This window comes from Scyliorhinus torazame, chromosome 27 (assembly GCF_047496885.1).
Source record: "Scyliorhinus torazame isolate Kashiwa2021f chromosome 27, sScyTor2.1, whole genome shotgun sequence".
NCBI classification, from domain to species: Eukaryota; Metazoa; Chordata; class Chondrichthyes; order Carcharhiniformes; family Scyliorhinidae; genus Scyliorhinus; species Scyliorhinus torazame.
Genome location: NC_092733.1, coordinates 7,256,017 through 7,272,088, shown reverse-complemented (window position 1 = coordinate 7,272,088; position 16,072 = coordinate 7,256,017). Strand labels below are relative to the sequence as shown.

The 16,072-nt window shown below is 46.6% G+C and overlaps 1 protein-coding gene across 8 annotated transcripts in view; it reads right to left on the bottom strand.

Annotated features, from left to right (window-relative positions):
* The window catches only part of LOC140403169 (voltage-dependent P/Q-type calcium channel subunit alpha-1A-like), a 721,889-nt gene extending 718,288 nt beyond the window's left edge, over positions 1–3,601 (bottom strand). For all 8 annotated transcript variants that reach the window (XM_072490879.1, XM_072490875.1, XM_072490873.1 and 5 more), the window contains exon 1: positions 2,792–3,601. In XM_072490879.1, the coding sequence (XP_072346980.1) occupies positions 2,792–3,050 (259 nt within the window). In that variant the 5' untranslated portion in view covers positions 3,051–3,601. The remainder of the gene's footprint in view (positions 1–2,791) is intronic.
* Between the last annotated feature and the right edge of the window lie 12,471 nt (positions 3,602–16,072).

Below are 16,072 nucleotides of genomic sequence, written 5' to 3'. Positions count from 1 at the left end.
ATAGTGCTCTGAATATTTAATAGGCAATACCTTAAGGATCAGACTAAAATATTGCCTTAAAAAATTATGTAGACTCTTGTAAATACCCAATAAATACACAACATTGTGAGGCAGAAGTATACACACCCTTTGCAATCATGATGGACCATACAATATCACACTGCACAATATTAGAAGCAATTCAGTAATGGTTAGTGGTTGAAGCAAATAGTATTGATACATTTAAGGGGAAGCTAAACAAGAATTTGATGGAGAAGTGTATAGCTGATTACAATGGCAGACTTAGGTGAGGAAAAATGGGAGGAGACTCACTGGCAAGGGATTGGTTGGGCCAAACTACCAGTTTTTGTGTCATTTATCCCACGTATGCAATCCTATGGAACAAACATTTTCCATTAGTTAGGTACCCAATCACAGGTATATATCTGATTGCATATAATTTGATATCTGTATTATCCAGCGCAGGACCTACGGGGTGGGATTACTCGTCTTCTTCATGCTTCTTACGGAGTATGTGCTCCCCCACTAGGGGCGGGGTATGTCAATTACCCAGTGTATACAAGGTCGGCCAGTAAGGCACCAACCAAGCAGGTACCCAGTAGGGGTCTACCAGGATATACCTCTGTATTTGCTTTGGTTTCTGTGCTGCACAGCCTTGGCCCTTATTTTCTCTGAGATTTCCTCCTCCATACATCCATTTTGCATCCTCCGGTGCATTCTATATCCCTGAGGAATGTGCAGGGTCTATATATATATATCATTTGTAAATAAAACTTTGTTCTTACTTTTACTCCCCGTGTCCTTATTAAATTATCACTGCTGTTAAACTGGTGCCATGGCACCATTGAAAATAAACAATTTAATTTCAAAAGTAGTTGCAATTTACAAAGTGATATTTCAGAACAGGTCAGTGACGAGGATCCAGTTGGAGAGAAAAGGAGCTGTCCTGGGGTAAGGTCAGGGGCACAAGTCAAAGGTACAGGCCTGGAGGCATTTGAAAGATGAAGCTGAAAGGGTATATAACCTCTGGAGGGAATGTGGGCAAAGAAGCTCAGGGGATGGACAAATAACAATTGAAAACAAGAAGCAGGCTGCTGAATGCACCGGAGGATGCAAAATGGATGTATGGAGGAGGAAATCTCAGAGAAAATAAGGGCCAAGGCTGTGTAGCACAGAAACCCAAGCAAGTACAGAGGTATATCTTAATGCAGATAAAACATGAAATTACAAGGACAGCATCTGAGAAATTCAGTCACTGAAATAATAAGATGATGGATTAATTATAAAGGGAATGATGGGATAATATTGGATCCAGGCAATTGTGCAGAGATGAAGCAAAATTGATTTGGGGGGAATGCTTGGTGGAGTGTTTTAGATATCCTGGTCCTTCACCTGAGGTTTTGGTTCAAATCCAGTCCAGGGTGATGGGTTGAGAGTTGTAAAAGTCCCACGTGAAATCAATTTGGTAATCGCAGTCTACTTCTTCACCAAACTATATTTATATTTTTTTTAAATCGCCCACAGGTCAAGTTAGCAGTGCGTTGGAGGGGGTGAGCAAACGTGCAATCGGGGCTACGTTTCTGAAATTAGGGCAGAGTAGAAGTCTCTGTGCAATACCTGATCTGAAATGCTGGATTCTGACATTCCTCAGAGAACAGAGGCAGTAACTACAGCTCAGTGAAGGATGTGGTTTAGGTAAGAGTTGGGGTATCATCAGCATGCAGATGAAGCCTCCCAGTTGGTGTAAATTCCCATTACAAATGTGCCTGCACTCTTATTTTTTATGTGTTTTTCTATTTTGTTTTACAGTGCTCAAATAGAATATAGAAATTTAATAAACTATTATGGAAGCACAGTATCTGAACAGATATTACATAAGCAAAGCCACTGTTTTTTTAGTCTGCACCAAAAAAAACAGGCAGAACACAATCTCCAGAACATGGATTCCAAATAATAGTGGCAATTTAACTGAACCAATTTCTAGTAGCCCCAGTGATAGAAATTCGGAAACATGCACATCCCGTGTGTTATCTTTCCATTCTTTCCCAGGTGCATGCGAATTAAAATAAAACCCGAGAGGTGGTGATTAGGATCTCGTACCAGTGTAGACTCCAATCACTCTGTGCATCTTATCTGTGTGAACATGTGTCCAGCGGAGTGCATGTGAACACACGCATGAAAAAAAAATCCTATTCATCACCCCCAACTGCTCTGAATGGTTCCTTAAAATAGGTACAGTCCCACGTCAGCACCACCAGTTAATGCATCCCTCTCCCATCAGGCATTTAAACCAGCTCAGAATCGCTACCAATAAAGGCTTCGAGAATTTATTCCAAGAAAAAAAAGCAACGATTGGCCGGGGTGCACTAATGACAATGATAAATATTTGCAAATGGCTGTATATATTCCCGCAAAGTGAAACTGTCTGCATCACGGTGTGGAGGAATTTTTATGCATTGCAATATTTAGTCGTGATTGGTTTTATTTGCGAGGGGGGGGGGGGGGGGGGGGGGTTGCAAACGGCTGCAATGGCAGTGCAATCGCCATCCGATTTACATGAAGGGCCAGCCAGTCACAGCAAAATGCTGCCACATTATACCAGTGAAACTGACACGGTGCTGTCGTTTTACCAGGAAGCGAAACTGACAAATCGGTGCTTCCCGGTGTGAAATGAACATGGTTTTGGATTCATCAACCCGACCGAGAGAGAGAGAATTTGCTCGGCATGCAATATATCAAATAAATTTGTAGACGGATTAAGAAATAAAAATGGAAAAGAAAAAAGGATATGGCCATTCAGTGATCTTTTTGGCATATTTTCTTACAAAGTTGTCTTCACTGAAGAGAAAGAGAGATCGGTTAACTGTGAAGCAGTTTTGTCGGACTGGGATGGGGTTGTAGAGAGCCATGGTCCGGGCCCTTTGAGCCATCGACTGCTTGTACATCCTCTGAGGAGCCCCCGGCGGTCCGCCCTGGCGGCTGCCGCCGCGTCCTGCGCCTCCTGGACCGGCTCCATACCTGGCCGGCACCTCGTCTCCAAATCTCGCCATTCTATAAACAGACGCCAAAGATCACCATTCAGTAGAGAAACACGGCAACTCCACATTACATCCCATCTGTTCCATGCAATTAGTTCATAGGATTTTTTTTTCCTTTTCCCCCTCGTTTTTTTTATATCTAGTTGTTCATTGTCCAGCGCCTCATTCCTCCATCAGAAACTGGATCCTCTGCAGTTTTTTTTTAAAGAGAAAGAATTTCCCCCCCCCCACCCCCTTCGTGTCGAAAGCAAAAGATAAAATCAGATCCGGTATTTTCTCTGTCGTTTTTTTTGCATCTGCAGTTTTTTCCCCCTCTCTCTCTGTCTATGCTCCCGGTCGCCTTTGCATCATCTGCATCTCAGAGCTGTAGAATCCCAGAGTAAAATCCACACAGCCTCCCAAGCAAGCGTCCACCATCCACTCATTGCCTTTCACCGGCTGCCTTCACAGACTGCGTCGCCAAACATTTTTCCTCCTCTTCTCAGGTGTCTACATTAATCAGAATCTAGGGTGCCAGTTGTGCCCGGTCGACTGACTGAGTGTATCAATTGGGGGGGGATGTGGAGGAGAGAGGGGAGGGGGGGGGAAGGTGATGGTGGTGGTGGTGGTGGGTGAAGCATCTGATCAGATCGATGCGGCCAACCAACAGCCCACAGCATCAAAGCCAGCCACATGATTCCCGCTGCCCAATGAGGCACCAAAACCCAGATTTTATTCAAAAAAGAAAAAAAGACTGAGGGAGAGGAAAGCCAACACATTCTCTCGTTCTCCTTATTCTTTTTTTAAATCAAGGAGCCACCCTAGCCTGATCTGGGAGGGGAGCTAGGCAAAAACTGGATTTTAAAGAACATTACCTGTTTGGTAAAGTAATTGGTGCCTCAAGTGCCGATCATTCACTGACCCAGATTTTGTGGTGCCAAGAAAAGGCAGTTCTCGTACTTTCTATTAACATTTGGTCAATCTGGGGTGTTTTTCCCCCCTCTCTGTTCACCCCTTCCTTCACAAAACCCCTACCTGTTCCAAGGATTGTGAAGCAGCACTTCGCCAGGGCCTAATCTTACACCTACATTGCATATCCTTCACACTACTTCCCAATCACTCAGAAACCAATGTGTTCTACATGGTGTTTCATAATTTCTTGCTTCATTTGCCCTTGAACGCCCCCCCCCCCCATCCCCTAGTTTAATATGGTATCCATCCAACTCTTTTTTTTAAAGTGTCCATTACATATTAATTGTTTTGCCTGACAGCCTGTTCTTCTACATACACACAACTCTGTGGTGAGGCAGGAATCCTTTTAATCTCAATCATTTCATCCTTGATTTCTACACCTCCTCCCCGAAAATAAATAATCTGCTTTCTTCCGCATTATCCAATCCTTTCAGAATTTAAATTATACGCTTATACGCTAGCCCTGTCTTATTTTTATTGTAAAGTATCCTCACTTCAGTGAATCTTGCTGTACAAGCAAGAACTCCAATTCTTGAAGTTTCCCTTCAGTCGTGGACTTTTAATGTGCTTTCATATTGGGGGACAAAATGTTAGCGGTAATGGGTTTTGTAAAATAAATTACCAGGAAAGATCAAAGCAACAACAACAAAAACAGAAATTAGGAGCAGAGAAGGCCAATTGATGCCTCAAGCCTGCTCTGCCATTTGATAAGATCAATGCTGAGCTGATTGCGGTCTCTAAACTTCCTGTCTACCCATGATTCTCATTGACTCCCTTGTCAGCCAAGGATCAAACTCACTCAGCCTTAAAAATAGTCAGTGACCCAGCCTCCACTGCTCTCTGGGGAAGAAAACTCCACAGACTCACAGCTCTCAAGAGACACAAATTCTCCTCATCTCAATTGTCATTGGGAGTACCCTTATATTTATTCTGTGCCCTCTAACTCTAGTCTCCCCCACAAGGACGAACATTCTTTTAGCATCCACCCTGTGAAGTCCCGTTGGGATCTTGTACGCCTCAATAAGATCACACTTCATTCTTCTAAACTCCAATGGATACAGACCCAACCTGCCCAATCTTTCCTTTTAAGACACTTCATCCCAAGAATCAATCGAATGAACCTTCTCTCAGTTCCATATGTTATAATATCCTTTCTTAAATAAGGAGACAAACGTTGCACACAGTACTCCAAATGTGGTCCACCTAATCTACCAAATCTCTCAGAGATACCTATTGATGACATAGCCATGACAATTTAAAAAGGGTTAGCACAGTGGGCTAAACAGCTGGCTTGTAATGCAGAACGAGGCCAGCAGCGCGGGTTCAATTCCTATAATGGCCTCTCCGAACAGGCGCTGGAACGTGGTGACTAGGGGCTTTTCACAGTAACTTCATTGAAGCCTACTTGTGACAATAAGCGATTATTATTATTATTATTATTATTATTATTAAATGTCTGTGTTAATTCAGTGACATCAGAACCCTCAATTCCCAGAATCCATTTTAAACCAAAGAAAACAAGATGTGAAATAACAAAAGAATATTCAGTCCATTTGGGCACCTCCTTCTCCAAAATACATACAATTTGCCCCATTCAGGGTTCATAGGTCATGGGAAAGATTTTGCATGAGTACTTTCTAACCAGCAAAGGTTCGGAAATAAAATTTATAAGGAGGCTAACTTAACCCAAACTCAACTTTGGCATGAAAACAAACAATGAACACCAGAGGACAGAACAAGTATTAAGCTTAATTCCTTCAATAGTTTGATGATAAATAGACAACTTCTTCAATTTACCTGTCAATAAAATCACTGAGCAGAGTTTCCCATTATTTTTATCAGTTATATTCACAGCACAAAGTTGACTAATAATAAGAATAATCTTTATTACTGTCACAAGTAGGCTTACATTAACACTGCAATGAAGTTACTGTGAAAAGCTCCCAGTCGCCACATTCCGGCGCCTGTGTGGGTACACGGAGGGAGAATTCAGAATGTCCAAATTACCTAACAGCATGTGTTTTGGGACTTGTGGGAGGAAACTGGAGCGCCCGGAGGAAACCTACGCAGACACAGTGAGAACGTGCAAACTCCGCACAAACAGTGACCCAAGCCGGGAATCGAAACTGGGACCTTGGCACTGTGAAACAACAGTGCTAAGCACAGTAGCTTACTAGTAGCTTACTAATGCACAGGTAGGAATCTTGTAAGGGGTCTAGATTGAGGGCTATGGTGACGGCAGCATTGCCAATGGCTCCAAGTCGGTATTCAGGGAGCCCAGTGGTGCAGTCCACGGTGAAGATATGGAATCAACTGAGGAGGCATTTTAGGGTGGAAGGGATGTTGGTGCTAACGCCGCTGTGTGAGAATCATGGGTTTGAACCGGGGGGGGGGGATGGATGGATAGTGTATACAGGAGGTGGAGGGAAGTGGGGCTGGTCAAGGTGAGGAATTTGTATTTGGAGGAAGGGTTCGCCAGTCTGGAGGAGCTAAGGGAGAGGGTAGAGCTGCCGAAGGGGAGTGAATTCAGGTCCCTGCAGGTTATGGATTTTGCGTGAAAGGTCTGGTGTGGGTTCCCCAGGTTGCCGGGATACGCCCTGCTGGAGCGGCTGCTGCTTCCGGGTGTGGAAGGGGAGGGACGAATTGGGGATATATACAAGTGGCTGGGGGAGCAAGAGGTGAGCGGGTGGTGAAGATCAAGGAGAAATGGGAAGCGGAGTTGGGAACGGAGATTAATTGGGGAGTATGGAGTGAGGCACTGCGAAGGGTAAACAGGACCTCCTCCTCTTGTGCAAGGGTGAGTTTAAGGTGGTGCACAGGGTGTATATGCTCGGGTGAGAAGGAGTGGGATCTTTCAGGGGGTAGCAGATGATTGTGAGGGGTGTGGGCGGGGGCCAGCGAATCACAAACATATGTTTTGGGGTTGCGAAAAATTGGGAAGATTCTGGGTCTTAGCCAGGATAGCGGAGGTGGAGATGGACCCGGACCCTTTGGTGCCGATATTTGGGGTTTCAGAGAAGCCGGAGCTCATGGAGAGGAGGAAGGCCGATGTCGTGGCCTTCGCCTCTCTGATTGCACAGCGCCGAACTTTGCTGGACTGGCGGTCGGCACCACCACCAGGGGTATCGGCATGGTTGCGTGACCTGTACGACTTCCTGCGGTTAGAGAAGATAAAGTATGAGTTAAGGGACTCAGCAGGGTAGTTTGAGAAGAGGTGGGGGATGTTTGTGACCATGTTTGAGGAGCAGTTCGTCACATGGGGGTGGAGGGAGGGGAAAGAGAGGGTGAAAAAGGAGGAAAATCTGTACGGGTTGTATAGTTGATTGTTAGGAAGTATGTTTCCAGGGTTTTTATTTGCTGTAACCTGCTTTGATACAGGTTTGTAATAAAATACATTTAAAAAATAACTAATGCACAGGTGACGTTTTTTTTTTACAAACATTTTATTGAGGTATTTTTGGTATTATGACAACAACAAAATAAACATTGTACATGAAACTATAAACATAGTGCAAATGCCGTATCCCTCCCTTACAGGTCCCACCTTTATTAACCCTCTACTCTAAGCTAAACTAACCCCCCCCCCCCCCCGCTTCTGCTGACGATTAATTTTCCGCGAAGCAGTCGATGAACGGTTGCCACCTCCGGGCGAACCCTAACAGTGATCCTCTCAAGGCGAGCTTGATTTTCTCCAAACAGAAAAAGCTAGCCATGTCCGATAGCCAGGTCTCGACTTCGGGGGCTTTGAGTCCCTCCAAGCTAATAGTATCCGTCTCCGGGCTACCAGGGACTCCGGGCTACCAGGGATGCAAAGGCCAGAACGTCTGCCTCTTTCTCCTCCGGATTCCCGGGTCTTCTGACACCCCGAAAATCGCCACCTCTGGACTCAGTGCCACCCTTGTTTTTAACACCGTGAACATGAAATCTGCAAACCCCTGCCAAAATCCCCTAAGCTTCGGACATGCCCAGAACATATGGACATGGTTCGCCCACCTGTCACTGTACATTTTGCACACCTGACTTCCACCCCAAAGAATCTGCTCATCCGGGCCGCTGTCATATGAGCCCGGTGAACGACCTTGAATTATACCAGGCTGAGCCTGGCACATGTTGCGGACACGTTGATTCCAGTCAATGTATCCGCCCACAGACCCTCCTCTATCTCTCCTCCCAGCTCCTCCTCCCACTTGCGCTTCAGATCCTCGGTCTGCGTCTCCTCTGACCCCATAAGTTCCTTGTAAATGTCAGAGACGCTTGCTTCTCCTACACACCCTCTGGAAACTATCCTGTCCTGAATCCCCCTTAGTGGTAGGAGCAGGAAGGTTGACACCCGTGTACGTAGGAAGTCCCTCACCTGCAGATACCTGAATATGTTTCCCCCTCGCCAACCCAAACTTCTCCTCCAGCGCCCTCATACTCGGAAAGCTCCCCTCTATAAACATATCCCTCACACTCTCAATCCTTGCTGTCTGCCATATCTGGAACCCCCCATCCATACTTCCCAGGGCAAACCGGTGATTATTACAGATTGGGGACCAGACCGATGCTCCCTCTGCTCCCACATGTCTCCTCGATTGCCCCCAGACTCTCAGGGCCGCTGCCATCACCAAGGGGCTGGTGGAGTACCATGCTGGCGGGAATGGCAGAGGTGCAGCTACCAACGCCCCTAGACTGGTGCCCTTGCATGAATCTAGCTCCATACGCACTCATGCCGACCCCTCCCCCACCACCCACTTCATAATCATGGCTATATTCGCCGCCGAGTAATAGTTACTAAAATTTGGCAGCGTCAGCCCGCCCTCTCCTCGACTCCGCTCAAGCATTAACTTCCTTACTCGCGGGGTCTTGCCTGCCCAAACAAAGCCAGTGATTCACTGTGTGGACCCGTTTAAAAAGGGACCGCGGAATAAAGATGGGGAGACATTGAAACACGAACAGGAATCTCGGGAGGACTGTCATCTTCACCGTCTGCACCCTCCCAGCTAATGACAACGGGAGCACGTCCCATCTCCGAAAATCGTCCTTCATTTGGTCTATTAGTCGGGCCAGATTTAATTTATGCAGCCGGTCCCATTCCCACCTTGAATGCCTAGGTACCTAAAGCGTCCCCCTACTAATCTAAACGGCAGCTCCCCCAATCGCCTCTCCTGTCCCCTCGCCTGGACCACAAACATCTCACTTTTCCCCATATTTAGCTTATACCCCGAAAACCGGCCAAATTCCCCTGGAATCCTCATGATTTCTTCCATCCCCTCTATTGGATCCGATACATACGGAAACAGGTCGTCTACATAGAGCGAGACTCTGCGCTCTCCCCCCCCCCCCCCCCCCCCCCCCCCCCCCCACCTCCCCGGATCAGCCCCTTGAGGCTCTCAGAGCAATTGCCAACGGCTCTATAGCTAGCGCGACAACAGTGGGGAGAGGGGGAATCCCTCTCTCATCCCTCGGTGCAGTCTAAGCTAGTCCGATGTTGTCCTATTCGTCCGTACGCTTGCCACAGGAGCCTGATACAGCAACCAGGCCCAGTCAATAAAGCCCCGCCCAAATCCGAACCGTCCCAGTATCTCCCACAGATAATCCCATTCTACCCGATCAAAAGCCTTTTCTGCATCCATTGCGATCACCATCTCCTCTCTCCCCCCCCCCCCACCTTCCGGGGGTACCATGATCACGTTTAACAACCTTCTTACATTGGCCACCAGCTGCCTATCCTTAACAAATCCAGTCTGGTCCTCCCCAATAACGTCCGGAACACAATCCTCAATCCTGGAGGACAAAAGTTTGGCCAGCAGTTTGGCGTCCACATTCAACAGGGATATCGGCCTGTAGGACCCACACAGCTCCAGGTTCTTGTCCCGCTTCAGAATCAGCAAAATCGTGGCCTGTGACATCTTGGGAGCAGCACCCCTCTTTCCCTTGCCTCATTAATCATCCTCATCAACGCCGGCCCCAATACCCCAGAGAACTTTTCATAAAACTCCACTGGGTACCCGCCTGGCCCCGGGGCTTTACCCAACTTCATGGCCTTCAGACCCTCCGCTATCTCTTCCAACCCGATCGGCGACCCCAGCCCTTCTACCAGCTCCCCGTCCACCTTTAGGAAATTCAGCCCCCCCCAAGAAGTGCCTCATCCCCGGAGGGGGTTCCGACCTATACAGCCTACTGTAGAAATCCCTAAACGCCTTATTCACCCCTGCTGAATCTCCAACCAGGTTCCCATCTCCGTCATTTACTTTCCCTGTCTGCCTGGCTGCCTCCCTCTTTCTAAGCTGCTGTGCAAGCATTCTGCTGGCCTTCTCTCCATATTCCCTGGCTGCCCCCCTCGCCTTTCTCAGCTGCTCCACCGCCCTCCCTGTGGTTAACAAGCCGAACTCCGCCTGTAGCCTCTGCCGTTCCCCTAAAAGCCCTGCCTCTGGGGTCTCCGCATATCTCCTACCAATTTGTAGTATCTCCTTTAACAGTCGGTCCATCTCTGCCCAGTCCATCTGCTCCCTATAGGCCCGTATCGTGATCAGCTCCCCTCTGATCACCACCTTCAGTGCTTCCCAGACCACCGCTGCTGAAATTTCCCCCGTGTCGTTGACCTGCAGGTAGTTCTGAAAACATTTCCTCAGCCGCTCACACACCCCTTCGTCAGCCAAAAGTCCCACATCTAATCTCCAGTGTGGGCGCTGGTTACTGTCTTTACTAACCTGCAGGTCAACCCAGTGCGGAGCATGGTCTGAGATTGTGATCGCCGAGTACCCCGTGTCCACCACCCCTGCCAGTAAGGCCCTGCTCAAAATAAAGAAATCAATCCGGGAGTACACTTTATGCACGTGTGAGTAGAAGGAGAGCTCCTTCACCCTCGGCTGCCCAAATCTCCATAGATCCCCCCCACCCCATCTACTCCATGAACCCTTTGCCATTGCTGGCACCTGCCCATTTTTGAGCTTGACCAGTCCAAACCAGGGTCAATAACTGTGTTAAAGTCCCCTCCCATGACCAACCTGTGCGAGTCCAGGTCCGGTATCTTCCCCAGCATCCTCTTTATAAACTCCACATCATCCCAATTTGGCGCATACGCATTTACTAATACCACCTGCACCCCCTCCAGTTTCTCAGTGACCATAATGTACCAATCTCCCACATCCAAGACTATTCTACCTGCTTCAAACACCATTCACTTATTGATCAGGATACGGTTTGGTTTTCTGTTTAGTCAACGACACACAGATCATTAAATAATGTATATAAACACACACACACACATTCTTTTTATCCATTCAAGGAATGTTGGCGTCGCTGGTTAGACCAGCATTTATTGCCCATCCCTAATTGCCCTTGAGATGGTGGTGGTGAGTTGCCTTTTTGTATCGCTGCAGGCCATCAGGTGTAGGTGCTGTTAGGGAGGGAATTCCAGGATTTTGACCCAGCGACAATGAAGGAACGGAGATATATTTCCAAGTCAGGATGGTGTGTGGCTTGGAGGAGGACCTCCAGGTACTTGTGTTCCCATATATCTGCTGCCCTTGTCCTTCTAGATGGTAGTGGTTGTGGGTTTGGAAGGTGCTGCCTAAGGAGTCTTGGTGAGTTTCTGCAGTGCATCTTGTAGATGGTACACACGGCTGCTATTGTGTGTCAGTGGTGGAGGGAATGAATGTTTGTGGATGGGGTGTCAATTAAGCAAGCTGCTTTGGCCTGGATGGTGTTGAGCTTCTTGAGTGTTGTTGCACTCATCCACTCCTGATGTGTGCCTTGTAGATGGTGGGTAGGCTTTCTAGCCTCTGACCTTCTCTCGTAGTCACAGTATGGCTAGTCCAGTTCAGTTTCTGGTCAATGGTAACGTCCGAGATATTGATTATGGGGGATTCAATGATAGTAATGCCATTGAATGTCAAAGGGCAGTGGTTAGATTTTCTCTTGTTAGAGATACTTATTGCCTGGCATTTGTGTGGCATGAATGTTACTTGTCACTTGTCAGCCCGAGCCTGGATATTGTCCAGGTCTTGGATTGGTTTGGATTTATTTATCGTCACGTGTACCAAGGTACAGTGAAAAGTATTTTTCTGCGAGCAGCTCAAACAGATCATTTCGTACATGAGAAAGAAAAGAAAAGAAAAAGAAAAGATTAGTACGATTGTAAGAGATGTAAAAAGTGGATCTCTTTGGGAGAGCTCGTAGAGAGTCGCCACGCTCCAGCGCCATCTTGCTCACTTGCTCTTACTGCTTTTGGACATGGACTGCTTCAATATCTGAGGATATAAGCAAATTACTGCGGATGCTTGAATCTGAAACAAAAACAGAAAACTGAAAACACTGGATAATCTCAGCAGTCTGACAGCATCTGTGGACGGAGAATGGAGCTAATGTTTTGAGTCTGGGTGACTCTTTGTCGAACAGCTTATCTAGGGACATGGCAAGTTCTGGAGCACAGGACTTCAGTATTATTGCTGGAATATTGTCAGGGTCCATGGCCCACACCCATATTGCTTCAACTTTTGCACTGGTGTGCTGGGCTCCCCCATCTTTGAGGGTGGGGATATTTATGGAGCCTCCCCGTCCTCCACTGAATTGTTGAATTGTCCACCACCAGGGCAGCATGGTGGCACAGTAATTAGCACTGCTGCCTCACGGCGCAGAGGACCCGGGTTCAATCCCGGCCCCGGGCCACTGTCCGTCTGGAGTTTGCACATTCTCATCGTGTCTGTGTGGGTCTCACCGCCACAACCCAAAATGATGTGCAGGGTAGGTGGATTGGCCATGCTAAATTGCCACTTATTTGGAAAAAAATAATTGGGTACACTAAAAAATATAAAAAATAAATAATAATAATTGTTCACCACCATTCACGGCTAAATGTGGCAGGGCTGCAGAGTTTATACCTGATTCAGTGGTTGTGGAATTGCTTAGCGCTATCTATTACTTACTGCTTGCGCTGTTTGGCACACAAGTAGTCCTGAGTTGTTGCTTCTCCAGGTTCACACCTCATTATTAGGTATGCCTGATGCAGCTCCTGGCACGTCCTCCTGCACTCTTCCTTGAAACATAGAAATTCTGAGCAGGAGTAGGCCATTCGACACTTCGAGCCTGCTCTGCCATTCATTATGATCATCCAACTCAAGAGATCGTTCCTGCGTTCCCCTATACTTTCACCCCGTTTGCCCCAAGAGCTGGATCTAACTCCTTCTTGAAAACATGCAGGGTGGAATTCTCCTTTGGCGGGATCCTCCGCTCCGTCGGCAGTGCACCCACGCTCACAGGTCTCCCTACACTTGGGTCGTCACAACAGGAAATCCCATTGGCCGGCTGCCGGAACAGAGGATCACGTTGCCGGCGAGGACATGCCGCACAGGAAAACGTGGCTGGCGGACTGGTGAATCCCGCCCACAATGTTTTGGCCAAAAACTACTTTCCATGGGAGAAAATTCCACAGGCTCACCACTCTCTGGATGAGGATATTTCTCCACATCAGTCTTAAATGGTCTACCCCGTATCCTCAGACTATGAACCCTGGTTCTGGATGCACCCAACATCAGGAACATCCTTCCTGTCTAGTCCTGTTAGAATTTTATAGGTTTCTATGAGATTACCACCCCCCACCATTCTTCTGAACTTCAGCTAATATAATCCTAACCAACTCAACCACTCCTCATTGTCAGTCCCGCCATCTCAGGAATCAGTCTGGTAAACCTTCACTGCACTCACTCTATAGCAAGAAGATACTTCCTCAGATAAGGAGACCAAAACTGCACACAATATTCCAGATGTGGTCTCATCAACGCCCTGTATAAGTACAGCAAGTCATCCCTATACTCAAATCCTCTGCAATGAAGGTCAACATACCATTTGCCTTCTTTACTGCCTGCTTCATTTGCGTGCTTACCTTCAGTGACTGGTGTAGAAGGACACCCAGGTCTCATTGCACATTCCCCTCTCTCAATTTAATTTATAATAATCTGCCTTCCTGTTTTTGCTACCAAAGTGGATAATCTCACATTTATCCACATTATACTGTATCTGCCATGAATTTGCCGACTCACTCAACTTGTCCAAATGCATCCTCCTCATAGCTCATCCTCCCACCAAGCTTTGTGTCATCTGCAAATTCGGAGATATTACATTTATTTCTCTCATCTAAATCATTATTATATATTGTAAATAGCTGGAATCCCAGCACCGATCCCTGTGGTATCCCACTAGTCACTGCCTGCTATTCTGAAAAAAGATCCATTTATTCCTACTCTTTGTTTCCTGTCTACCAACCATTTCTCGGGTGGCATGGTAGCACAGTGGTTAGCACTATTCCTTCATAGTGCCAGAGTCCCAGGTTCGATTCCCGCTTGGGCCACTGTCTGTGCGGAGTCTGTACCTTCTCTCAATGTCTGCGTGGGTTTTCTCCGGGCGCTCCGGTTCCCTCCCACAAGTCCTGAAAGAGGTGCTGTTATTCTGAATTCTCCCTCTGTGTACCTGAACAGGCCCCGGAGTGTGGCGACTAGGAGATTTTCACAGTAACTTCATTGCAGTGCTATTCGAAGCCTACTTGTGACAATAATAAAGATTATTTATTTATTTGTCTATCCATCTCAATACACTACCCCTAATCCCATAATAATTTTACACATCTTTGATCTCTTATGTGGGACTTTGTCTAAAGCCTTCTGAAAGTCCAAATAAACCACATCCACTGGTTCCTCCTCACCAACTCTACGAGTTACATCCTCAAAGAATTCCAGTAGATTTGTCAAGCATTATTTCCCAGTTATAAATCCATGCTGACTCTGTTCGATCCTGCCACTGTTCTCCAAGTGCTCAGCTATTAAATCTTTTCTAACGTACTCTGGAATTTTCCCCACCACCAACATCAGCTGACTGGTCTATAGTTTTATTTTCTTTCTACCTCTCTTTTTAAATAGTGGGGTTACATTAGATACCCTCCAATCTGTAAGAACTGTTCCAGAGTCGATAGAATCCTGGAAGATGACCATCAATGCATCCACTATTTTAGGGCCACTTCCTTAAGTACGCTGGGATGTAGATTATCAGTCCCTGGGGATTAACAGCCTTCAATCCCATCAGCTTCACCAACACTATTTCTCTACTAATATTGATCTCCTTTAGTTTCTCTCACTAAACCCTGCGTTCACCGATATTTCTGGTATCTTATTTGTGTCCTCATTTGTGAAGTCCGAACCAAAGTTTGTATAAATTGGTCAGTCATTACTTTGTTCCCCATTATACATTCCCCTGTTTCTGACTGTAAGGAACCTACATTTGTCTTCACCAATCTTTTTCTCTTCACATACCGAGATAAACTTTTACAGTCAGTTTTATGTCCCCTGCAAGCTTACTCTCATACTCTATTTTCCCCTTCTTAATCAATCCCTTGACCTTTCCTCGCTGAATTCTAAACTGTTCCCAATCCTCTGACCTGTTGTTTTTCTTTGCCAATTTGTGTGCTTCTTCCTTGATCTGAAACTATCTCTAATTTACTTTGTAAGCAATGGTTTGACCACCTTTCCCATTTTACTTTTGCGCTAGTTAGGAACAAACAATTGTTGCAGTTCCCCCATGCACTCTTTTGAGTGTTTTCCATTGCTTATCCAGTCATCCCTTTAAGTAAGGTTTACCAATCCATCATAGCCAACTCATACCTCATGCCATTTTAGTTTACTTTATTAACATTCAGGATCCTAGCCTCAGAAACACTCTCCATCTTGACCCCCTGGCTTGGTGGTAATGGTAGAGTGGGGGATATGCCGGGCCATGAGGTTGCAGATTGTGGTTGAGTACATTCTGCTGCTGCTGATGGCCCCCAGCGCCTCATGAGTGCCTAGTCTTCAGCTGCTAGATCCGTTTGAAATCTACCCCATTTAGAACGGTGGTAGTGTTACACAACATGATGGAGGGTATCCTCAATGAGAAGATGGGACTTTATCTCCACAAAGGACTGTGCAGTGGTTCTTCCTACCAATACAGTCATGGACAAATGCATCTGTGGCAGGCAAGTTGCTGGGGATGAAGTCAGATATGTTTTTCCCTCTTGTTGGTTCCCTCACTGCCTGCCTAGCAACTATGTCCTTTCGGACTTTACCAGCTCAGTC